General features: G+C 48.0%; 1 protein-coding gene across 1 annotated transcript in view; it reads right to left on the reverse strand.

Annotated features, from left to right (window-relative positions):
- Positions 1 to 2929: 2929 nt before the first annotated feature.
- TRPC5 (transient receptor potential cation channel subfamily C member 5) overlaps positions 2930 to 25126 on the reverse strand; it is a 99394-nt gene continuing 77197 nt past the window's right edge. The window contains exons 7-11 of the mRNA XM_030967598.1: positions 24331 to 24526; positions 6978 to 7184; positions 6105 to 6146; positions 4340 to 4429; positions 2930 to 3664 (exon numbers count right to left, since the gene is read on the reverse strand). Coding sequence (XP_030823458.1) covers positions 2930 to 3664; positions 4340 to 4429; positions 6105 to 6146; positions 6978 to 7184; positions 24331 to 24526 — 1270 coding nt within the window. The remainder of the gene's footprint in view (positions 3665 to 4339; positions 4430 to 6104; positions 6147 to 6977; positions 7185 to 24330; positions 24527 to 25126) is intronic.

The following is a 25126-nucleotide window of genomic DNA, read 5'->3' on the forward strand; positions in this document are numbered from 1 at the left end:
ACTCTGCCTTAACTAACACATCCAGAGGCTTAAATATTTGGGGTTTTTCACTGCCTGCTGAGAACAAGACTGCTGTCATTATAAGCAAGGAATACAGAAATGGCTTGGAGTCTCTGCTTCTTGCTGCTGGTTTATCCCAACACCAGGGCTGCCCTGGAGCTACAGAGTCTGCACTGAGCACTGAGCACTGCCCTGGGTCTGCACTGAGCACTGAGCACTGCCCTGGGTCTGCACTGAGCACTGAGCACTGCCCTGGGTCTGCACTGAACACTGAGCACTGCCCTGGGTCTGCACTGAGCACTGAGCACTGAGCACTGCCCTGGGTCTGCACTGAGCACTGAGCACTGCCCTGGGTCTGCACTGAACACTGAGCACTGAGCACTGCCCTGGGTCTGCACTGAGCACTGAGCACTGCCCTGGGTCTGCACTGAGCACTGCCCTGGGTCTGCACTGAGCACTGAGCACTGCCCTGGGTCTGCACTGAGCACTGAGCACTGCCCTGGGTCTGCACTGAACACTGAGCACTGCCGTGGGTCTGCACTGAGCACTGAGCACTGCCCTGGGTCTGCACTGAACACTGCCCTGGGTCTGCACTGAGCACTGAACACTGCCATGGGTCTGCACTGAGCACTGCCCTGGGTCTGCACTGAACACTGCCCTGGGTCTGCACTGAGCACTGAGCACTGCCCTGGGTCTGCACTGAGCACTGCCCTGGGTCTGCACTGAGCACTGAACACTGCCCTGGGTCTGCACTGAGCACTGCCCTGGGTCTGCACTGAGCACTGAGCACTGCCCTGGGTCTGCACTGAACACTGAGCAATGCCCTGGGTCTGCACTGAGCACTGAGCACTGCCCTGGGTCTGCACTGAGCACTGAACACTGCCCTGGGTCTGCACTGAACACTGAACACTGCCCTGGGTCTGCACTGAGCACTGCCCTGGGTCTGCACTGAGCACTGCCCTGGGTCTGCACTGAGCACTGAACACTGCCCTGGGTCAATACTGAGCACTGAGCACTGCCCTGGGTCTGCACTGAGCACTGAGCACTGCCCTGGGTCAGTACTGAGCACTGCCCTGGGTCAATACTGAGCACTGAGCACTGCCCTGGGTCTGCACTGAGCACTGCCCTGGGTCTGCACTGAACACTGCCCTGGGTTTGGGGCGCTGGCACCTCAGCTCTGCCCCAGCAGCTGCTGCAGCACCCACTTTTCTCTCTGTGTTCCACTTGCTGGGTGAAGCTGCACGAGTGCCCAAAGGAAAAATTCCACAAGGGGAGTTTTCCCCCACAAGAGGAGGCAAGCAGGGTTAAAACTCAGGCAAAGCTGCAGGTGTTCCAGCATCCCTCATCCCCCTGACCCTCCGTGCTGCCAGCAGGGCTGCTCCTGCCCCTGCTGCTGGAGTCTGACCTGCTCCAGGGGCAGGCGTGGATTTTCCAGCATTCTGTTCCTCCAGAGGCAATTCACAACCAGTTCCCAGGTGATGTGACTGCTGGCAGCCACCCTGGAGAAATGCTGGAGCTCCACAGCCCCTCCTGGGAGCAGAGCCCTGCAGGAGGGCAGCAATGGGGACAGGAATGGGGACAGGAATGGGGACAGGAATGACCCCATTCCTGAGCTCCTGGGAAGCAGCTGACCCAGACCAGCTCTGAGGTGATGCAGAGTGCCAATCATCTGTGCTTCTTAGCAACACTGCAGAACAAAGTTCAAGTATCCCTTTGTTAAAAAATTAAAATAAAACCTCCTAAAAATCCCTGTTAAGAATTCAACCACCTTGCCCTTGATGGGGTTTTCTTCCCCCCTCTGATGCTCCCTGGGGCAGCAGCAGTGACAGTGCTAAGCCCTGTCCAGACACCCCCACAGCTGGGGAAATAAAAGATAATAAAAGAGACCATCTCCTGGCACACTGCTTTTTGTTGCACCTCAGAGAAGGACGTGCAGAGCTGTTCCATGCTGCTGCAGCTTTTGCTCAGGCTTCTTTTCAGACCTGCAGCTCAGGGGCCCAGGGAAGATGCCCTCCCTCAGGAGATGGATTTCCCCTGGCACCCATCAGAGAGGCAGGAAAAACTGAATGCAGCACTGGAAGTAAAATTAGGAATTGCAAAATAAGGGCAAGGCTTAGAGCTGGGTTTTGGTTCAGCCTATTAGAAACTACTCTGAGGTTTGTATTTCAAGCAGTCAGGGTTGTTTTGGGTCGTTTTCTTTTCAGTTCATCTACACAGGAGTTGGAGGCAAGGCCAGGTGCTGGCTCCCACTGTCAGCCTAATTGGAAAGTCCTTCTGTTCCCCAAAAGGGAAATTAGGTAAATAAGCAAACATGTTAGCAACAAAAACATGTTCCAGGTGGATGATCAAAGGGGTTTCATATTCAGTAATACTTTACAATATTAATATAGTGGCCTGAAAAAACAAGCACAACCAAAAGAAGTCATATTGCTTAAAGGAAACAAAAAACCACCAGTTATAGGTCAAAACCCTTTTAAAAAACATTTTCAGTGTGATTCTCAGCCTCCTGCTGAACAGTTGTTTGTGTTGATGAGGAACACTGAGCAGGATGCAGAGCCAATGGTGCTGGACAGCAGCACTGAAACCCAGCTGGGGTGGGATGATGATGGGAGCACTGGAGAAATCCTTTCCTCAGCCACCTGCATGCCTCAAGTCTGTGCGGTTTGGAGACTAAGACTGCATCCAGAGGGATTCCTGTGGTTTATGGCAACCTCATAAATGGTGAAACCATTCATTTAGTATTAGTGAATGTAAAAAAAAAAGTAAATTAAAAAAGGTGCAGATGGCTATAAAATAGGCTATAACATAAGTAGGTTTACACTTTTTTTTCACCTGTGGACAGAAAGGAAACAGTGATGCTGAACCAGATGAGAGCAAACAATTACCAATACTTGGGTGAGTTTTGCAGTGAGAGTTAAGAGAGCTTTGCTCAGAGCCGAGTGGTAACGTGATCCTCCTGCCCTTCTTTCCACTGGTTTATAAACAAGTCACAGGCCTCTCCCCAGGAATCAAACACATCCTCTGACGAGTCTATAAGTTTGGAGTTAGAGGAACAAATACTGGAAGCACAGTGAAGGGAACTGGTACAAACCACAGGGCACTCCTTGCTCTGTCCTGTGAGTCTCGTGTTCCCACTGTAGGCCACCTCATTGAGGTTAATTTCACTTTTGGAACAATTCTCTTCTCTCTCTCTGTCCATGGGAGAATATTTAATGTCTTTCCACATGTAGTGTGGCTGGATGATCCCGTCTGAGATGGTGTACATGGGTTCTGAGCTGGGCTCGGGGACGTGGCCGTTCATCTTGGAGAAGAGCAGGCCCAGCCTCTTGAAGGATTCCTTCTTGGCGCTGGAGAGTCTCTGGACGCGGTTCCCGTTGCGCACGAAGGAGCGCTTGCTGATCCCATTGCTTTTTGGCTTCTCCTCCACCATGTTGATCCCAGACATGGTTTTAATCAGGGCAGACACGTTGAAGTCCTTTTTCTTGTTGGCTACATTGAAGGACACGCTCTTGGCTCTGGGTTTTTCTCCAGCATTGTCCTCGTTTGTCTCCTCCTTTTGGGACACCTCTGTGCTGCTGGTAGAGTAACTTCTCCTCTGGGGCTTCCTGTTGCCCAAGAGGTCAAGAACTTCATAGCGAAAGCTCGAGATGTCCTGTTTTAATTCCTGGGGCAAGAGAAGACAGGAGTTATTCCCAGCAGCTTTATCTGACATGAAAGAATGACCACATTCCCTCGGGAGGGCTCAGCTGTGCCAGTGGCTGGTACCAAATCACACAAGAATGTCACACCCATGTCCAGTGTCACACAGAAATGTGTTGGTAGTGCTGAGAACTGGGGACAAGGCTTTTGTCTCCAAAGGCTGGGGACTGGCCCTGTTGATCAACCCCCCCAGCACACCCCAGAAAGTCAGATAAAAAAGTTACAGAAAAGGGAAAACTGCTGAAATATGGCAGGAATCTTGTCTGACTAATAGGCCCAAATTTACATTTGTTGGTGAATGTTCTTAACATCCACCAACCCCAACCCATTCTTTGGCTCTGTCTGCATTAGGATTGGGAATGTGATGTTCACTCAAATCACATATTTCATTCCTACTCTTTTCCAATGCTTTTGTCTGCATAGCACATTGTATATTAAAATATGGGAGGTGGTCATATAGGAAGACACTCAATAATAACTCACTCTGCCCACAAAACCCCACAGACCCATCAGATACATTCCCAGCTCCAGTCACAATCCTATTTCCACACATCACAAATCACCTTAACAAGTTAGTGAAGCTCTGCAAGTGGCTGTTTGAATTAATAAAATAAATTATTATTGAGGAATAATAAATTACCTTGAAGTTTTCTTCAGTTAAACCTTCATTGGTTTTGGAAGTTCTTATCATTGCAGCGACGTATCTCTTCACAAGATTTCTTATCACTTCCTGGAATAGGAAACAGGTCGGATCAGCCCAAACTCTGTTCTTGCTGTGTTTCCCTGAGCTCTTGCCAACAGCAGCTGTCCTGACTCTGCTGGTTAAAAACCACTCACCACCAGAAACAAAATGCTTCCTTTTAAGCAGAGCAAACCTTGGGAAGGGGTGATACAGCTTCCATCTTATGGATGCTCAGTTTTTAGCTGTTAACTCGGTTTTAAAGGCAAAGCAGTTGCTTTGTGCTGGGGTTTGTAGATGTGCAAGTCATGTAGAAAAAAAAATCTTGGAGTGCTCTCTCCAAGCAGTTCTTGGATGTGCTCTTTAATCTCAGCTGCTGAAAGGTTTTACAATTACCAATCTCATGCGCACACTGCGTATCGTGATGGGCTAAATTTGGCATCTGAAGGTGGTTTATCAAGTATTTGAAGCCAAGGAGGCTGTGTTAGCAATAAATAATGTGAAGAACAGCCAGGATCCCATTGGTCAATGGATATTCACCTCAAACCACATCTGCAGCTGCCTGAGTGTTCCCCAAGGGCAGAAACTCCTTTAAGGGTGGCTGCACCATCCGTGGGCAGCACTGGAAGGGCCAAATCACACTCCCAGTGACTTCTCCAGGGACTCTCACTCCTCTGTGTCACCTGTCTGCTACACCCCGTGTTTTTGGTTGGATGAGCTCCATTTTGCTCTGCTCATGTCCCTCCCTGATGGCTTCATGGAAGCAAACTGGTGCTTTGAGCTTGCACATTGATCTGTGCCAGCCAAAACACACCCAGGCTGTTTGTGCCTGTTGTGTGCAGGGAAGAGACTGCTCCAAGCCTGCCCTGCATCTTCCCCCTTCACAAATAAGTCTGAGCAACACCAAGCTGAAGATGGTGTCTGCAGTGAGGCTTTGCTGGGAGGTTTTTAAGAGATCTCAATGTCGCAGCCGTAAGCTGTGCTGTGAAGTCAGAAAGCACCATATGTCAGTTGTCAGAGGTGACTAATTATGTTAACCACCAACTTCTGATAAAAGTGCTCTTCAGAAAGCAGGAGATGTCTTAAGTAAGACAAATTACTAATGGCTTTTGGCAGTGGAGCCTAACTACCACCTAACATTTTGGAGAATTTTTTTCCTTCCAGCGTGCTGGCATAATACATCCCACTGAATTCAAGGGCTGAAGCTGGTGTTTTTAATGAAGTTTCATCCTTTTGTAGGTTGAGTTTAATGAGTACTTGATGACAGGCAGGCTGAGAATAAACAAACCAGCAAGATTCAATAAAGGAATCATTCCTCCTTCCTGAGCTGTCCCTAACAAAAGAATATCCCAAGCACAGTCTGAGTTAGGGGTGCTTTACAAAGAAGAGCAAGAGAGGAACAATTCAGGAGTGTAAAAATGCTGCAGAAATAGTTTTAATCAGGATGTCCTGACAGCCTGATGGCAACGGGGATGTGACCTTGACTTCAGCAGCCACATTGATACCTGCAAGTTTTCCACTATTCCAGAGGGGCTGAAAGGCAAGGACAGGTTTACTGAACCGTCCACCTCCAACGAGGAAATGCTTTAATCCATGATAAACTAAATCCTCTTAGAGGACCTACACTTATCAAAATATATTCTGGAAGCAAGCAAGAATTGAAGTATTGGAAAATGAGGAGGAGAAAGAAACAGCAAGTAAAAACTTTATGTGCCCAAAAGTTTACCTGGTAATGTTGATTCTGAATCAGGTTGTCAGCGTGACGTTCCTGGAAAGAGAAAGGCACAGGGGTGTCACCTGTCTGCTCCTGCCTTTAGAGCTCCCCATGGCTCTGAGCAAGTGCCTCAGGTTTAGCTGGGGGTGTATTCTATCATTATCTGTCAGAGCTGGGGCAGTTCTCTGCTGTCCATGGAGCAGTTTTTTCTTTATCTCTCCCACAGCCAACCCTCCCTCCAGGAGATCTCTGCTGTCCATGGCCACTGAGTGTCCCTGCAGGGGCTGATCCAATTCCAGCATCCCATGGGGAGATGCTGCGCCCAGGGGAGGAGCCAAGCATTCCTACCTGGATCCAATCTGAGCCTGGAGCAGCACAGCAGCCTTTGCCCACTGCATTGCCAGAGGAGCAGCTTTCTGCTGCCCTGCATTGCCAGAGGGAGCCCAGGCCCATCTGCAGCAGCCCTGGAGCTGCAGAGGAAAACTCCCCCCTTGTGCAGGATCCCTGCTCCAGCAGCAGCACAGCTGGCACTGCAGGAGGGCTGAGCCCCCATGGGATGGGGCTGTGCCACCCCCTGACACACAGGGGGGCAGATCCTGCTCTGGCTCTGGCAGGGCTTTGTTTGTTTGTACTATTGCATTTGTATTTTAATTTTCCTAGTAAAGAAATGTTATTCCTATTCCCATATCTCTGTTTGAGAGCTTCTTACTTTCAAAATCATAATAATTTGGAGGGAGGGGGTTTACATTTTCCATTTCAGAGGAGGCTCCTGCTTTTCAAACCCAGACAGCAAGTGATGATCCAGCAACCCCCTGCTGATCCCTCACAACCCTGAATATCCCCAACACCCTCCAGAAACCAAGCACAAGCCTGTGAGCTCCTTACTGTGAATGTTTTGAGGTTTTCGTGCCTCTTCTGTTCGTTGTCAGAGTCATCTCCTGGGCACAGCTGGTTGTGGATCCACTTGCAAAGGTACCAGACCGACTTGGGGCTGGGGACAATGTTAAAGGGAGGGGGCAGAGTGGCGCCTTCATCAAAGTAACTCATCCAGAGCTTCGTCCGCGCAAACTTCCACTCGATGTCCGCGTGGTCCTGTGGGAGGAGAGCAGAGACCATCAGCAGCTGCAGGCAGCTGTTCCTGGAGCCAGGCTGAGCAGGGCAGGTGTGAGGGATTTCCCCAGCTGCATGCAGAGCAGTGTCACTCCTTACATCTCCCTCGCTGGGGGTGGGCGTCAAAAAATTGGTGTGAAATGTAACTGGAGTGAAAAAATACCAACCACTGAGAGGCCAGAGGAGAGCAACACCCAGCAAGGAGAATTCCCTGTGCTAGAGGCCAGAGGAGAGCGATACCCAGCAAGGAGAATTCCCTGTGCTAGAGGCCAGCTTTGTCCTTAAGAAGTTGTGCTTATTAGCTCACCAATGCAAGAAGCAAGAAAACACATTTCTTATTTTGCCCTTTGCTAGCACTTTTATTATCACAAACCACCGTTCCTCATGTCTAAATCCAATGAATTCTCATATTCTTCCCTGGGAAAAAAGGTCTTCCATAGTGGTTTTTGATTTGTTTTTTATAGCCTCCATTAATTCTGCTCTTATAAGGAAATGACACATTTTATGTGCGCCGTATTTTACATCTTGCCTCTGCATTATCCTTACAGAAGCCAGGAGACATTTTACTCTTGGGTTGGTGGGTTTTGTAGTTATATTATCACTATGATGGCTTGCTGTGCCCTGGTGTTTTTCACCCCAACAAAGTGGAGGTGGGAAGTTAACACCACCATTTTACAGCTGCACAGACAGACACAGGCTCCATACAGTCCCCTGGAAAGGAATGCTGAGCTATGGAAGAGACTGACCTTACAGACTTCAGAATAACTGTGTTTGGGGAGCAAAATTTAGTCTATTTTTAATGATGGTGGAGCCAACCCAGTAACACAGTGCATATTCTCTCCCACACCAGGGCAGAGGCAGCTCCCTGCAGCCAGAGATGCTGCAGAGACCCAAACCAGATCTCGTGCTGCTCTGTGCTAGTTTTAAAGTTGAAAAAAATGCCACTGCTTTGTAGGTTCTGCAGAAATTCTGACATTAGGCAGAAAAAAGGGGGGGAAATAATTTGTGCTGAACGCAGCTGACACCAGCACACTGAGCAGAAGTGGTGTAGTGTGTGTTGTTACCTCTGCAGAGCAGCGCTAAGCTGATGGTTCTGACATTTCAGCATTTGCGCGAACAGCGTCTGACACCAGATTAAACCAGAGCCACGGTGATTCAGGCTAAGAACAGCACAAGGTGTGAGAAAAGGACAATGCAGGAGTTTAATTTTCTGAGGAGATTTCAGCGAGGCTGGAGCAAGCAGCTTATTGAGCGAGGGGTGCTGGGCTGCAGTGCTGGCAGGCAGGCACTGAAGTGTAGGACAGGGAGTTTAATAAAATATTGCTGAACATCTACCCAAAAAATTACTACACTGGCTCTCTGGCCATGCTCCAGCGCCCTGACACGGGTAAAATATGCTCACATTTTGACAGTGAGGTGCAGCTGAACTCCATTTTGGTAATGTATTCAAATTATGTGCAGCCCTGGATTTAGAATGACTGTCTCAGTGGCCCAGGAGCACATTAATCTCTGCAGATGGCCTGAACCAGCCCAGAACATCATTGTCCCCTGCCAGTTTACCACAGGGGCTCTTTGCAAGCCTCAGGGAAGCTCAGAGGTGCAGCCTGTCATGCCCCTTTTTCCTCGAACACCATCACACTCCATAAACAGGTGAGCTGCAGCATTGCTGTGAAGTATCACGAGTTGATGCTGCTGGAAATGAAGTCCTGGGTAGTAAAAAAAAGCAGTTTGGAATAACTGAGACCATTAAATAAAAAAAAAAAAAAAAAAGAGAAGAAAAAAGAACAACTCCTGCTCATTTTTAGTTCATTTGTCTCTGCCTCAGCCCCTTCCAGAAGCAGGGCTGGCTGCTCCCTGCCCTCACCTAGGAGCTCCCTCATGCCCATCGTTCCACCTGAGCCTTTCCAGGTCTGGGCAGCCTGAGCTGAAACAAGAGGAACGATGGGCACTGCAGGCCAGGTGAGCCCAGAGGGACCAGGGAGGGGGGGGAGAAGGGGCCTGAGCTGCACTTTCTGTGCTTCACCTGGATATAGAATAATTTCTCATGGAAAAGCCCTCTGAGATCATCAACTGCAGCCATTCCCCAAGGCTGCCACCACTAAGCCCTGGCCCCAAGTGCCACATCCACCCTCCTTTTAAATCCCTCCAGGGATGGGGAACCACACCACTGCCCTGGGCAGCTGTGCCAATGCTGGACAAATCTTTAGGAAAAGGAATTTTTCCTGGTATCCAAGCTAAACCTCCCCTGCTCTTTACCAGGAAAAGCCCAGTGGCAGCTGCACGCTGCTGGTCTGAGCATCTACAGCATTTTGTAGGGGAAGATCTGCATGAGCCCAGGGTTAAATTACACAGCCCTGCTGGGGCTGAGCAGGAACTAAACCTGGCAGCACTGCCTGGGGCAGCTGGGGAGCTCTGGGCAGGGCAGGACCTGAAGGAAAATGCAAAGACTTATTTTGGATAGAGACGGATCTTTTGAGTTCATTGTCAACACAGGAGTGGGTGTGAATGTGCTGCCTTCCAGCCCAGCATATTCTGTGATATTCTGTGATAAATCCACCCCTCCCCTCCACCAGAGTCCATCAAAGGCCCGGTGTCAGAGTGGGATCAGGAGTGGGGACTTGGCAGCAGTTTCCTCCAGCACAGCATCAAAGGGCCCATCCTGGGCTGATGCAGTTTGGCACTGGATGATGGATGCTGTTGGAAGAGGAAGGTAAGGCAAATGTCTACCGTGGGGATTGCAAATTTGTTTCTGGGAAAGGAAGGAAAAGGCTTAAAAAGCTTTTCTGCACAAAGTGGGTTTTTTTAAAACTTTTTGTTCTTTCATTTTTAAAATAGCTGGATGGGACATTTCATCCCTGGAGTGTCCCAGGCCAGCCTGGGCAGGGCTTGGAGCAGCCTGCTCTTATGGAAGGTGTCCCTGCCCAGGGCAGAGGCTTGGAAAAGGTGATCTCAACCCAAACCATTCTGAGTTCTGTGACTACACAGGCTGTCCTAGAGCTGAGAGCTGTGGAGCTCAGCAAGGCTTTTCCCTCGGGCTGGTCTGAACAAATCCCTGCTGGTCTGGCTGCGTCTGTGGATGCTGGCTTCACCCCACCTGCATTTCTTCTTGTGCCGTCTCAGTCAACAAGTGCACCACATCCTCTCTGAAAAGACAGACCAGACCCTCTGTACCAAGCTCAAAGTGTCTTTTCTCCCCTTCTCTTGTTCTGCTGCTGCAAATTCCCCAGAGTTTGCAAACGCAGCCTGTCTCAATTATTCACCTTGATGTTTTGTGAACCTGAACAAATCAGATGAGAGCTCCTGGCAGCAGTTTTGTGTTGGAAATATACAGCAACGAGATGCTTCAATTTTACTGACAATGTCTTTGTGTGCCAGGAAACCACCATTTTCTTGGTTAGAGCTCTCCTTAGTGCTGTAAGCAATAAAATCCTCACACAAAGCTACAGCTCCCTGAACTCTCCTCCCTGTGCTGAGCACCAAAACAACACTTCAGCGTCTGTTCTGTACCCAGTTCAAAGCTGGAGCACCTGGGACATAGAGCCAGGACATCAGTCCTTGCACTGGCTGGGAGTGTGGCCCCACCAGGTGTGCTCCAGGTTTGCAGTGTTTCCCCTGCTGGCCCCTGGGCAAGAGACACATTTCTGGGAGCTGCCTGAGTCTGAGCAGTGAGTGCAGGATCCTCCCAGCCCTGTGCTGCCTCATGCAGTGTTCTTAGATGACAACTCTTTGGGAACATTTATAATGAGCTCAAACCCCACATTCACTAGCTTTGCCAGCGTGACCTTGCAGCTTCAGGAATTTGAATCTAAGTTGGGATTTCAGTGTCCTCTCTTTGAGAGCTTCTGTCTCTCTCACCCTTGTTCTTGTCACCATTTTCTTTCAAGCACTGCTCAGCGTTTCAGCTATCAAACACTCCACACTTAAGAGGGCCGAGCCCTCAAGCTCAAAGAATCCATGAACTCAAAAGAACCAGCACTGGCTCTGCTGTGAGGAAAAAAAACCTGTCTCACTTCCTATCACAATGTGAATGTGTCATCCTGGCCACATAATCCTCTTGCAAATCTCTGCCATTTGAAGTGAGAATTAATCTCCCACAAAGATTTCCCTGTGGGATGGCTGAAGCCATTTCACTGTAGCAGTTGCAAATATTTTCTAATTCAGTCAAAGTGATGTATTCACAGATGTGCCAGATTTTAAATGATTACCTGCTACACTAATTATCCATGGTAATTCAGAGATTAATCTCCGTCCTCATCTCTGTGTAGAAAATGTGTTGTTTACAGTTTCTGAGATGTTTTCTATAAAGATTTCCATCACTTGTCCTCCTTGGGCCATGCAGGTTGGGTCATACTTTGCCAATGACAGCAGTGAGTCCTGACCCAGCCACACAGACCCAGCTGTCTGGGAAGGTGCTGTCAGCTTTCTGCATGAGGTGGACACTTCTGCCACAGGCTCCAGGTTCCTTGAGCTCTCCAGGAGTTATTCCAGCTCCCTCCTGCCTGGGAGCTGGTGCAGGGAATCACTGTGAATTCCTCTTAGCACACAGGAGCTGAAGCTCATCCCTGGAAAGCTTGTGGCAAATCAAGGCATGGGAGTCCCATTTCCTGGCTCTTAAGTTCTTAACACCCCTGGAAGCCCTGGGATAGCCTGTCGCAGACATCTTTTATGAAAAATCCTTTCCTTAGGATTTTTCCTCCTGAGAAGCTGAGAGGCCTCAGGAACAAAATTCAAACAATGATTATCTGCTGCTGTGGAATGCAACAGGTGCATCTGTGATTGGTCTCATGTGGTTGTTTCTAATTAATGGCCAATCACAGCCCAGCTGGCTTAGACACAGAGCCCGAGCCACAAGCCTTTGTTATCATTCCTTTCTATTCTTAGCTTAGCTAACCTTCTGATGAAACCTTTTCTTCTATTCTTTTAGTATGGTTTAAATGTAATATATATCATAAAATAATAAATCAAGCCTTCTGAAACATGGAGTCAACATTCTCATCTCTTCCCTCATTCAAGAACCCCTGTGAACACGGTCACAGATCTCCAGCATCACTCTGGCTGGCACCAGAAGGGCTGTGTGAGCCTTTCTTGTGTTTTATTACACAACAGGCAGTGGGCTAGGCTGGCAATCAGGCTGCTGCCTGTCAGATGCAGACATAGATGGCTCTGACAGTGCCCTGGGGACCAGGCTGGCTGGCTGTGGCTGAGAGCCTCTCAAGGAGGGCTGGGACGCTTTCTAGCTGTGCCAGGAGTGCTGGCAGGAGCTGCAGTGATTTCTGCAGCAGGAGCAGCTCTCTGCTGCTGTCCCACCCCAGGAACAGCCACCAGCAGCAGCCCCACAGGATTAGGATGTGCCCAAGCCGTGCTTCGCTCTAGGAAGGAAGGAGGAGATGGAACATTTACCTTGCAGGCTACTGAGCAAGGGAGGCTGGCTGCCCCAGAGGCACAGGAACTTCAAAGGTGCCTTTTTTGCTGTGTAATTAGCAGTGCTGCAAAGCCTAAGAGAAGTCATTAGGCTCTATTCAATACATTTCTCTCTCCACGTGCCTCTTTATTACTCTGTGCTAAACCCAGAGCAGGAAACTGCACAGAAAATGTATCAGGGCTGGCTTTCAAGCAGGCTAGCACAAGAAAGATGCCCTTGTGTGTCCTGAACAGAAAGCACTGCAGAAAGAGGGTCAGGAGAAATTTAATCTTTACAGAGCTCCACACAGGCAACTCTTGTGCTGTTTCAAAGCTGTTAATTTTGTAATATGTGTCAGGCAAACTGGAAATAACATCAGCAGAGCTCGGGGGTTTGGTGACAAGCTCAGAGAAGCAAGCAGCAAAATTCCAAGCAGGCTATTTGACGTAAGTAGTGCTTAACATTTTTCAAAAGAAAGGATGTCATAGAAAGGAAAAGTCTGTGAGAAAATCAGGAAGCTACAAAGTCAATTAATGCATAGGTAATTCAGCTGCAGCTGGCAACAAATGACTTTGCTTTCAATGCTGGGGATGACATACTGAGGGGTAAGAACTTAATAGGATCAATCTCCAAAATAATACAAGAAAAAATTACTAAAGGAGGACAACCTAGCATTAGGAAAAGCAATTAGAACAGTTAGGGGATGAGACAGCCAGAGAAGAGATGAAAGCATTGAGGAGCACAAGGCAAGTCCTGGGCAGCAGCTGCAGTGCAGTGCCCTGGGACAGGCAGCCCTTGGCAGAGGAAAATCAGGGAAAACCCACCTGGAGCAGCCCCTGCAGCAGCAGGCAGGGCAGTGTGGGGGGAAAGGGAGAGCAGCTCCCCAGGATGCAGCTCCAAGGGGGACACAGGGGAATTTTGGCTCCAGCACATAAAAGGAACAGAGGCAGGTCCTGAGGAAATGCTCACAAATAAATACCAGCACTGGAAAACAAGGAAAGTGAATTCTTGGACCAGGATGCAGGTAAATGACTTCAGGTAAGAGCTTGTCTGGTGTGACGGCGCTCACAGGGGTCTCAGGATGAGGGAAGAGACGAGGATCTGACTCCATGTTTCAAAGGCTGATTTATTATTTTATGATACATATTATATTAAAACTATACTAAAAGAATAGAAGAACGAATTTCATCAGAAGGCTAGCTAAGAATAGAATAGGAAAGAAATTATAACAAAGGTTTGTGGCTCCGCTCTCTGTACGAGCCGGCTGATTGTGATTGGCCATTAATTAGAAACAACCAACATGAGACCAATCACAGATGCACCTGTTGCATTCCACAGCAGCAGATAACCATTGTTTGCATTTTGTTCCTGAGGCCTCTCAGCTTCTCAGGAGGAAAAATCCTAAGGAAAGGATTTTTCAAAAAAGATGTCTGCGACAGTCTGGCAAAAGGCAGCAAGGCTCTTAGGAAAGCAAACAGCACAAGGAAAGGAAAAAACTCAAATGCACACTTTTATATAGCAGATAAGCCATCACTGGGACTGTGAGCCTTCAGAACCTGAAAGCTGGGGAAGATCCCACATGGCAGAGCCTGTGAAAGAACACACTGTAATGGAGGAAGTGAGGAAAAATGTCCTTAATTTTGCAGTGTCCAAGGCCCCCCACTTGGGAATGGCCAGTGCAATGCCAACGAGACACAGCACAGGACCTGCATTTTGTTATGAGTTGGACTCCATTCTGGAGCACAGCCAAAGAGGCTCAGGAATTATGGAAATGGGGTTGGTTGCAATGGAAAAGGAAACCACAAGTGGCTTCTGAGCACGCCAGGTGGGGCAGAGAGCAGGGACATTCCCCCCTGGGTGACAGCCCAGCAGACCCAGGATCTGTGGCACTGCCCATCCCTGCCCAGAGCCTTGGCTGCTTCTGCCAGCCCCAGGGAATCAGTTTGTTTGTACTTGGAAAATGCATGCTTTAGCATCTCTGCTATTTATAACTTCCATGTGCAGAAGATATTCATAATTAAAATTTTTATTATGGCTTGCAATGCGCTGCAATCCACAATGTATTTAGGTTATATGTAGATATATAGATATATATCAAATACTTTTCATCTCCCAGCAGCATCTTGGATGGAAGCAACGATAGCTAACGAGAAGGCCAGGGAATATTATACTGGAGAAAACACAGAGAACTGGGGATTGTGCTGGTTTTATTGCAGTTAAATTATGGGAACTGACACCTTTTTGTTTCTGCAGTCATATTCCAGTTAAGTTCAGTTTTTAATAGTCAAATAAATCTGAGCAGTGGGAAGGTCATGCAGAGAATCAGCTCTCTAAAAGCCTCAGCAGGAAGGTACCACCAAGGCTTTGTTCTTCCCGCCATCCATTCTCTCTCCTCCATCACTGCCTGATAAGAGCCTCTTTTCATGCTGAAGGTCAGAGAGATAAGGGGCATCTGTGCTGATAACTTCACCAACTCCAGCCAGGTGAAAACCAAGGAGCTCTCACATGTCCTGGAGAACTGGAGGGCTGAGCAGCTATGGGTAACACAAAGTGTGGGAGTGCTGATGACTCTGTTAGTGCTAAGGCAAAAAATAAACAAACTTAGCCTCGTTTTTACTTGCCCTATTTCCAGAAGATTGTCTTTGATTTTTTTCTGCATAGCCAGTCAGGATGGGATTTGATCTTCAAACGTCTTTTTTTAACTCAAGCCATTCTAAGAGCCCATAAAGTTCTCATTGCTAAAGGTATCACATCTGCATTACACTTGGAGATACTGCTGGGCTCAAGAAAGTGCCTGTTCCTCTCTGAGCAACCAGTCCCAAGCTTAGGAATCAAACTCAGTTCTCTCTTCTGGCCTCAGGGTGCTCAGTCTGTCAGTCCAGGCCACCTGCTGCAGGTGGATGGGAACCTTGGATTCCCTGCTGGACACAGCCAGGGTGAATCCCTGGCACAAACGTGCCCTGGCAGGAAGGAGCACTGCAGAATTCACCACTCTGTGTGCAAGCACTTGGTCTGACCTTGGCTCCTCCAGCTGAGCTGCTGCAGGCGAACTTCAAAGGGGAAGGACAAACCACAGGCAGAGCCCAGAAACCAAAATCCAGCCTGTGAGTCACGGTGTCCTGCTGAGGATGGAGCAGAACACTGTGAAACTGGGCTGGAGCAGCCTCTGGGGCTGGCAGGGGTCTCTGGAGGTGCCAGGCTTCACCTCCCCAGATCTCAGAATTCCCTGATCTGCTCAGAACCAAAGGCAAGGCTGCTGCTCCTCGTGTCCCCTCCCTGCTCCTGGCAGGAACACGACTCTGTGCAAGTGTTCAGGCACCAAATGCCTCAGTGTTCTGCTCTTTTATGGCTGCCCATAAACTGCCTTTCCTCAGCACAGGAGTGGGGCTGGATTATGTGTTTTAGTGAGCCTGCAAAGGTCACAGCACCAGAGGGAGCAGCAGGTGCCCAACACCTCTGGAAGGCAGCCTGCTTAAATGCAGTGCCTGAGCTTAGCTGCCAAAAATTGAGTAATTGCTCAAAAATTAAAAAATCTTGTGTCCTGACCATTTAAATCCATCCTTGAGCCAAAGGGGAGGGACAGATTATTAATTTATGAGATTGCTTGTAAGTGAACCTTGAGCTGTGCAGATAGCACTGACTCAGGAGACAAGGCTCTGTTTTCTCCCCCAAAAAACAGGGCTTGTAGCTGAGTGGCTACAGGGAACAGGACCAGCAAACAGAAACAGGTTATTAATCACATCCCCATTTAATTAGGAGTGATTGTGTGTATCCTCTTTCACCTGTATGATCAGCATCCATTTATTTGCAAGACTGCAGGGTGTTGCAAAAGGAAATCTCTGAAGCACTGGCAGCTAAAAAGTCATATTTCAGAGAATTCTTAGTAATATAGCTGTTTCCATTGTTCAGTACCAGGGGAAAGCTCTTCCCAGATAAATCCCTTTTAGTATTTCACTGTTTTTTCCTCAGTAATATTCTCCCTTTATCTTTCACTTTTCCTCTTTTCTCCTGCCTTTCTAACAAGAGTCCCCTCGATGCAGAAGCACAAGATAATGCTAATTGAGCTTGTCAGGCCTAAATAAAAGATGGGATAATGCAGGGGCTGCAACCTATGTGGTTCCATCTGGATACTTCAGCTTCTATCATGTAGCAAGAGCAAACCTTGCTGTGCTGCTCACACGAAATGGGCAGAGAGTTATTGACCTGTCAGGCAGGGCACTGGGGTGTTAACCACACCAAAAATCCCCAGAGCCCAGCCCTGAAAATTCCAAAAATAAATGTCAGCAAACTCCCTGGAATATCTTACATCAGCCAGGGCTCATCTACAGATTGCAAGCTCTTCTTTTTTTTTTTTTCTTAAGAGTAACTTTTCTGCCCTGAATAAGCCCCGAGATGGTTTGGCCATGGTGGTTCCCAGGGACACATAAACTCCCGTGGTTTAAAGATTAAAAGCAACAGAAAGGCTGAAGCTCCTGATTCTGCTGCCAGTTCTCACAGGAGAGGCAGGATTGGATCCTAGGATGGAGCACAAGCTTTGTCTGGTCTAAGAACAGAAGATGCAGCCTGTGAGGCTGGAGCACATCGAGTGCCTCTATTTAGAGGCTCTGCAAACACCAGATGAATATTAACAATGTGATTCAAGTCCATGGGTTACATGTAATTAGGCCAAAGCCAGCAAAAAGACAAACAGTTCTACACCTTCAAATGAATCCTTTAGCTTGCTAACAAAAAGCAATTAAGCTGCCTGCCAGTCTGGAGCGAGGCTCCAGGGCTAATTTCACACACACAGGCTGTACGGGAGCATCCCAACACACCACTGCTGCATATTTCCCTTCACTTTCCAATAAAAACCTGCTGGGATTCTCCCCACACCCAGCCCCAAGGTGCAGAGAGAGCACTCAGCCTTGGGAATCCATCCCACTGCTCTAGAGATGGGCTACAGCTCCCTGGGAGGGAACAGGAGTGAGGGTCCAGCATTTCTTCACATGGATTGCACTCCATGGGAAATGGAACAGAAATCATGGAGTCATGGAATGGGCTGGGTGGGGAGGTCTAAGGTTTCTGTGGTTGAGATGACCCTGAGGTATTAGAAAGTCTTTTTTTTCCCAGTCCCACAACTGAAGAAGACGTCAAGATTCGCTGGTTCTGCTTTTCAAGGTTGTTTATTTTCTCTTATCTATTCCATTCTTTCTCTGACCTGATGAGATCTGTCCAGCAGGTCGGGTTGTGGCACAGTCCCTGCCCTTGGGGTGGTGTTGGCTTTTTATTCTAAGAACTACATGTACTTTATTTACAATGATTTCCCAATACCTATCACCTATGTTAGACAGTTAGAGTAGAGACAGTTAGAGTCTCTACTCTAAACCAATCCAAAAGTGTCACCATCACAGCAGAAGATGGAGGAGAAGAAGAAGGAGAAGAAGAAGAAAAAAGGAGAAGGAGAAGGAGAAGGAGAAGGAGAAGGAGAAGGAGAAGGAGAAGGAGGAGGAGGAGGAGGAGGAGGAGGAGGAGGACAGGACATGCCCAGATTCCTCCCTCTTGCCTCTTGAACCCCCATTCTAAATCCCCAAAATTCTACTTTTTCACCCTGTGACAAATTCACTATCATTCTACTCAAACTCTTGTGGCTTGTAACTCTTCACACAAAGTTGGTAATTTTTTCCATGGGTTAAAATCAAAGGCACAGGTGTTTGTGACTCCGTGCCAAGGTCTCTGAGCCCCATGCCAGGGTCTGGAGTCCTCCAGAGCAGCCAAAGGGATGTCCTGGGTTCTGACAGGGAGGGACCTTAAAGCTCATTCCATTCCAACCCTCTGCCATAGGGACACCTTCCACTGTCCCAGGCTGCTCCCAGCCCTATCCAGCCTGGCCTTGGACACTTCCAGGGATCCAGGGGCAGCCACAGCTGCTCTGGGCACCTGTGCCAGGGCCTGCCCACCCTGCCAGGGAACAGTTCGTTCCTTATGCCTGATCTGAACCCACCCTCCTTTAGCTCAAGGCCATCCCCCCTTGTCCTGTCTGCCTGTCCAAGTGTCACTGAAGGCACTGACTAAGTGCAGGAGAGTTTCCCATTTCAATTAATTATTGCTGATCCACAGATGAGCTTGAGGAGTGCAGTAATTAAGATCTGGGTAATTAGAGCTGTGCTGTAGAATAAAAGCAAAGGTGTGAGCGTGTCACCTGCACCCCAAACACTTCTGCATGTGGGCAGTGACCAGCAGATGTGTGTGTTGGTCAGCAGGAGGCTCTGAGGGCCACAAAACTGAGGGGCAAAGAGGGGTATTCACTCAGCTGGCAAACCAAGGAAGAGCCATTTCATCCTCTTTCCAGAACCCCCTTGCTTCACTGCACCATAAAAAGCTTCAAGAAATATTGATCCCAGCTTGTACTGGCAACACAACAAGAGCATAATTTCATTTCCTGCTGTATTACAGAGTTAAAAACTGATGGCTTAATTTCTGAGAAATTCAAATTCATGGTGCTGAAATGAGCCTGGGAGATGAACATTTCCTGATGCTTTAAAAGAGCTTAGTTCTGAGACCAGATTTAGGAGCTGGCCTTACCTCTATAGGGGAACACCCAACACCCCAAAATCTACCAAATGCACGGACTGGGCAGCTGTTGTACTTCAAACCAAGTTTATTGATTCATAAAATTCCTCCTTAGCCAAACCACCAGGTAATAACTGTGCAGGTTGTGCAAACAGAGGAACATTTTCTGACAGTTCTGAGGGTCACAAATCACAGTGGGGAAGAGAATTTCTGCTGGTGTTGTGAATTAAACTGGCTAGCAATTACTGCCATGGTGCTGAGGGAGTTCAGCTGCTGCAGAACAGTGGAGGAATCTGTGTCCTTTGCAGAAGAAAAAAAGTTTGAAACTGCCACCTGGGGGAAATCCAAAGTTATCTTGGAAACAACGTAATAGGGAGCTGAAAAATCTTTATGTTTCTCTGTGCCTTAATTTTTAAGCTCTCTAGCCTGCAAAAATTGAGAAAATTCCATATCTAATATCCCTATACTTACAGTCAAAGTTTTATTTATTTTTAGCTGTGCCTGCCATTTCTGTTTAGTGTACAGCTTTTGTTTTGCTACACAAAATATTTATTTTCTTCATTCTCCTCCTTAATTACTTGTGTTAATCCACTCCATTTAATTTCATCATCTAAAACTGCATCCTGAGGTTGGTGCCCAATGCCCTGATTCCTGCATCCCAAACACTGGCAACTAAGTTCCAATTTAGACATACACTACTCTCAGAGACACACTTAAAACTTATTTTTATTTTAAAGACTGCAGCCTTTTGCAGGAACGGCTGTCGGAGATGAGCCAGCTTGAAATAGCAGACATACCAACCAACAGGAGGATATAAAATACAATACACAGAACAATTTTGTGATTTTATGCTCGCTGCTGAAGTCATTATTCCAACATTACACACAGACACTGCATCACACACTCGAGGCTGCAGCACCTTCCCACATGGGAGTTAGAGGGAATTTTTCTCAGGCTCCCTTTGGTGTAAGTAATCCCTGAGGTATTAAGCATCTTCGTACTTTTATCCCAGAACATCTGAAGGCTGTGAGGGCTCGCATCTCTCTTTAAAGTGCAGAGCTGTTGTGCACCATTTATCACCCTAACTCACCTGCAGCTCTGCCCAGCAGCTCGGTGGTTTCCACCCTGCACAGCCCTTGCTCGCTGTTCTTCCACTGATCCTGCTGCTGCAGAGCCACCACTCCTGGTGCAGTTCCAGTGATTAATTCTTGCCTGACTCCCCAGAATAATCACAGGTGTGGCCACAAGGAACAGGCTGTCAGAAAATACACCTGGAATCCCTGCAAGTGTTCCTGCACCCAAGGGCACCCCCAGGGCCAAAATGCACCTGCACCCTTGGGAACACCAAGTATCCCCCTTATTCTGAAAAAATGAGCATCTGGCAGGAGGATTGTATGACTTGATGAGAAACAGCCCATCACACAAAGCGTCCTCATCACCCACTCAGTTACTTTCTGCCACTTACAAATGATGCAGCCACCTGGCCACTCTCATATCATTCCCTTGTCCTTCCTCTTGTGATTGTGACAAATTCCTCTTCCCATCCTCGGGTAATGGCATTTCTGTCATGTCTGGAAGGTATTGAGATGAGGGAGCTGGCAGTGCATAACATCCCACTGCATCCTGTGCTGCTTGCATAAAACATTCTGATCTTCCCATACTGAAACAGCACGAGAAGTATGGAAATTTGGGGCATTGCATTTGGATTTTGTTTGTTTTCTTGGTGAAAGATGGTGTCTGCCATAACCAAAGTATGGCTTGGCAAAGGAGAAAAATGGGCTGTCTGGAAATAATCGATATTGAAACTGCTTCAGGGCACTCCTGGAAGTATGTGTTTATTGAAGTCTGAAACAGCTGAGGAAAAAACCAACAAAATTATGGCAGAAAAGTTCCTCCTTCTCTGAGTCAAGAACCACTTGAAGCAGAGGTTTTACTCTTTGCTTGCCTTGCTCTGCCTTCCACAGACAGGGGTGCTTTCATGCTGTGTGTTGCAGTGCCTAATTAAGCACCAAGCCCTAATCCCTGGCTGGGGATACACAAGGAAGGGCCAAGGAGGAGCAGCCCAAATTCTCCTTTCTCAAACCTCACAGCAGAAACTCACATATGAGTACAGGAGAAAAGCTGACCTGAAGAATAACTGCTACAAATGCATTAGGTGCACTTGTCCCTGCAGGAGATGGGGGGAGAAAGCCTGTTTGCATTGCAGCAGTGCCTGGGGCTCATTAACAAACGGGATTAATGAAGATGTCCTCAGCACTCCACTGCAGGGAGTCAGCAGGCAGAGATGCACTCTCATCTCATTCCCCACATCTGTTTTATGGCTCTGCAGTGATGCTCAGGCACAGGATTTCCTGCTGATGCAGAAGAAGACCTGCGCCCCACCCCAAGGACTCCTTTCCCCTCCTTCCCCCTGGAATTCTGTCATTCCATGTGTACCCACTGCAATAGAAATACCAGGAGGGAGAAATGCCCAGTCTAGCACCCCGCCTGCTGTCATTCAGCAGGGAGTGAACCTGATTACAGGAGGTTAATTAATGCCCCACATTTGTAAAGCTCAACGTTTATTAACGACTTGTTTTCTTCGGGGGAGAGATTAATTGATGCTTGCCCTGAGGAGACACACGAAGGAAATTTGTCCCTGAGAGGAAGAATGCAGGAATGCAGCTTGCAGACCCCAGCAGGGCAGAGATGGGAAGTGCCTGCCTCCTGCCTGCCCAGGAAATGTCACTGCCCTCAGTATCACCTGCAGCCAGACACTTTCAGTGACAACTGCTGGGGAAGATGAAACAGGAAAGCCTTATAAATATGATTGCCTGGCAAAAGATTTTGAGAATATGGAAACTATAAGCGAGATTGAAATGAAAGCAAGCTTTGAGATACCTCAGTTACTGAACAACTAAAAAACAATGGCATGGCCAGCTGAAGGTAATCCCCTTTTGATGGAACAACACCCTCTGCTTGCAGACAGGCCCAAGGGTCAGAGCAGACCCTGCCAGCTTGGCAGAAGGGGCCCAAAGAGGAGTTTTTAGGGTTTAAAATGTAACACAGCATGGTAATGTAATGATTCTTATAGGCTGTATGTCAATGCTATAGGATTTGTATATTGTACTAGATTGGTTAGTGAAAATCAGAATATTCAACACAGAAGATTTATTGTGTTGTAACGGGAACGTTGCGCTCTTAGCTCTTACCCTTTTACGCCCTTACCCTCTCATCCTCTCTCCCCTCTCTTCTCTCAGACCTGCCCTGAGCTGTATTTGGCAGCTCCCAGCAGGGCCCTGCACCCAGGCCCTTTGCAATAACCCACAAGTTCCAGACCTGGCTGCAGAGATCTCTGTCTCTGTCCATCCTGACCGTCCCACCCCCCGATGCTCCTACAGACAACAAAGTCTCCTGCAGCACTTCCAGTGTCATTTTCCCGAGCAGGGGCTCATGCTGCTCACTGAACTCCATGCTTTGCTCAGTTATCTGCAGAGTTCAGTCTTCCAGCCCCGGCTCTGTCAAGGGCAGACTTTCTGATGGGGCCAGTCCCTGCTGCCAGCTGCTCCAGACACAAAACCATTAACACAACAGCCCTCCCTGGACCCTTCTCTGCAGTTAATTGTTATGATGGGTCCCTCTAATTCATGTGGGATTGTGTGTAATGTGTCATTGCATCACTCGAATTATTCAGGGGAAAGAATGATGAGTGGTTTGTGGCCCAGTGAATAGCAAATACTGCTATTCTTGTGCCACTCTTAGGCTGGGGCTTTGTCTTAGTGACAAGCCTGTTCGATGACAATAAAGGAAAGGGAATTGGAGAAAATGGCCAAGGAGAGAATCTTTGTTTTCTGTCCCTCATTCCAGTCTCCCTGGAATGTGAGGAGTAGCAGTGAACAAAGAGAAAGCACTTGAAGCATTGAAACGGACTGATAAATGCCTTTGTGATAAACTGCTTTTCTGCTCATCTGGAAGGTCAGTGGTCCAGTTTTTCTCATACTTTTTACCATGATAAAGATCAGATGTCCAAAAGAATCAGCAATTTGGCCAAGTGAATTTAGGAGCCACTTGAATCAGCAGATAATCAACAACAATTGTGGAACCTGTTCAAGAAAACAACTCAATACTCCCCTCTGTGCTTCAGCCAGGAAAGGAACTCACCCACACACATCCCCAGAGACTTGTTCAGGAATTTGGAAATGGAAATAGTAGGAGAACTGCTTCTGGTTCTGGTTTTGCTCTGGTTTATCTTCCAGAATAAAACAGGAGTCACCCAAAACAGAGGAGGAAGCTTCTACTCCCTCTGTACTGAGTGACCAGCCAGGGACACAAACAGCTCCCCCCACTCCTGTTTTGCTCCCAGATGCTGCAGCAGAGCAGTTCAGCACCTCCCTGTCTCCAAACCCATCATGTTAGTGGTCGCAATGGAGAGTAAGTGCCCACTGGTTTATCTGAAGTCCTGTGCACACAAGATTTTGCTTCCTTCCATACTGTCCTGACCTAAAGAGCATTAAAATGCAGAGCCACGCTGCTTTAGCTTTCAGTCTGTTGACAAATTTAATCATCAAGGTACAGATTGGCTTTTGGGTACACAGAATGAGATTACAGTGGAAAAAACCAGTTTTGAACATTCAAATGAAAGTTCAGTTTGATAAGGGCTCTACAGCCCTGAGCTGCCTCAGCTGAGATCCATCCTGCACTGGGATTACTCAGGAATCTCACATGGTTACACAGTCAGGAGACTCTGGTATTACAGATGGACATGACCTATTTTCAAGTGGGAAGACTGTGGAGAAAGAAATTGCAGGACTGGGCTCCTGACACACATGGTTTCACATGAGAAAGCAGAAATAGGATAAAAAAATATACCACAACACCCATCCCCCAAGTTCTAACCAAACATCAGGAAGCAGTGGGAAGTTTCCCTTTATACACCCAATGTGGTCAGCAAGGTCACTCCACAGGAGGAGACAGGGGCAGATCACAGCCCATGAGCCTTTTCCAGCTAAGAAGCATTACAAACAGAGCAAACCCTCCTCCTCAGGCATGATTCAGGCTGGTGAGCAGAAATCCCAGCTACCTGCTGGCAGAACCTGGGGGCAGCAGTCTCCAACAGCCCGGAAGGGACCCACGTGCTGCAAATCAGACCAATGAGGCACACAGGGAGAAACAGCAGCACAAAGAGAAGGGGTAACTCACAGCAATGAGCTGGTAGGAGTTGTTCATCATGGCTATGAGCATGTTCAGCAGCACAACGAGGGAGATGACGTTGTAGGTCCCAAACATGGTGGCCCCAACAAACTCGGTGAACTCGTGTCTGGCTTTCACGTTGGTGACGTAGAGATTCAGCAGCCCAAACACAGACCAGAAGAGTGACTGGAGGGTCTCAAAAAGCCTGCAAAGAAAACAGATTTTTAGCTGGCTACCTGATGCTGGGGGATGGAAAATGATCTTTTCCCACACAGATATTGGGAGACACCACTCAGCCTTTTATCCCTCCCTGGGGACAGCCTGTGCTCAGCCACAGTGACCCACCAGCCAATGCATGTGAGAGCTGTCCCATCAACAGCATTTGCTGTCTGTCCAAGAGCCCAGACCACATCCTTGTGAGATGCAGCGAGCACAACTTCCCCGAGGAACCCAAGGCTCCCTTCCCCACTCTGCACATTACACAGAACAGCCACAATATATTCCATTTAATTAAAATTGCCATGGTGCGATGCTGCTGCTATCTATAAACTCTCCTGTTTAATCAGTGCCTGCATCATTAACGTGTCTGCAGGATAAATGCTCAGGGAACCCAACCCCAGGCGTGACTGCAGCAGTGAACAGTGCACAACAACAAAGCACCACTAGGTGGGACATGGCAGAAATCACAGCACTTGCACCTTTTGCTTTAATTTGCTCTGTTTGCAATGCACCTGCCTGAAGTGCTGCTGTGTTTGCAGCGCACCTGTCCAAAATATTGCTCTGTTTGCAGTGCACCTGCCCAAAA

This window comes from Camarhynchus parvulus, chromosome 4A, assembly GCF_901933205.1.
Source record: "Camarhynchus parvulus chromosome 4A, STF_HiC, whole genome shotgun sequence".
Taxonomy (NCBI): Eukaryota; Metazoa; Chordata; class Aves; order Passeriformes; family Thraupidae; genus Camarhynchus; species Camarhynchus parvulus.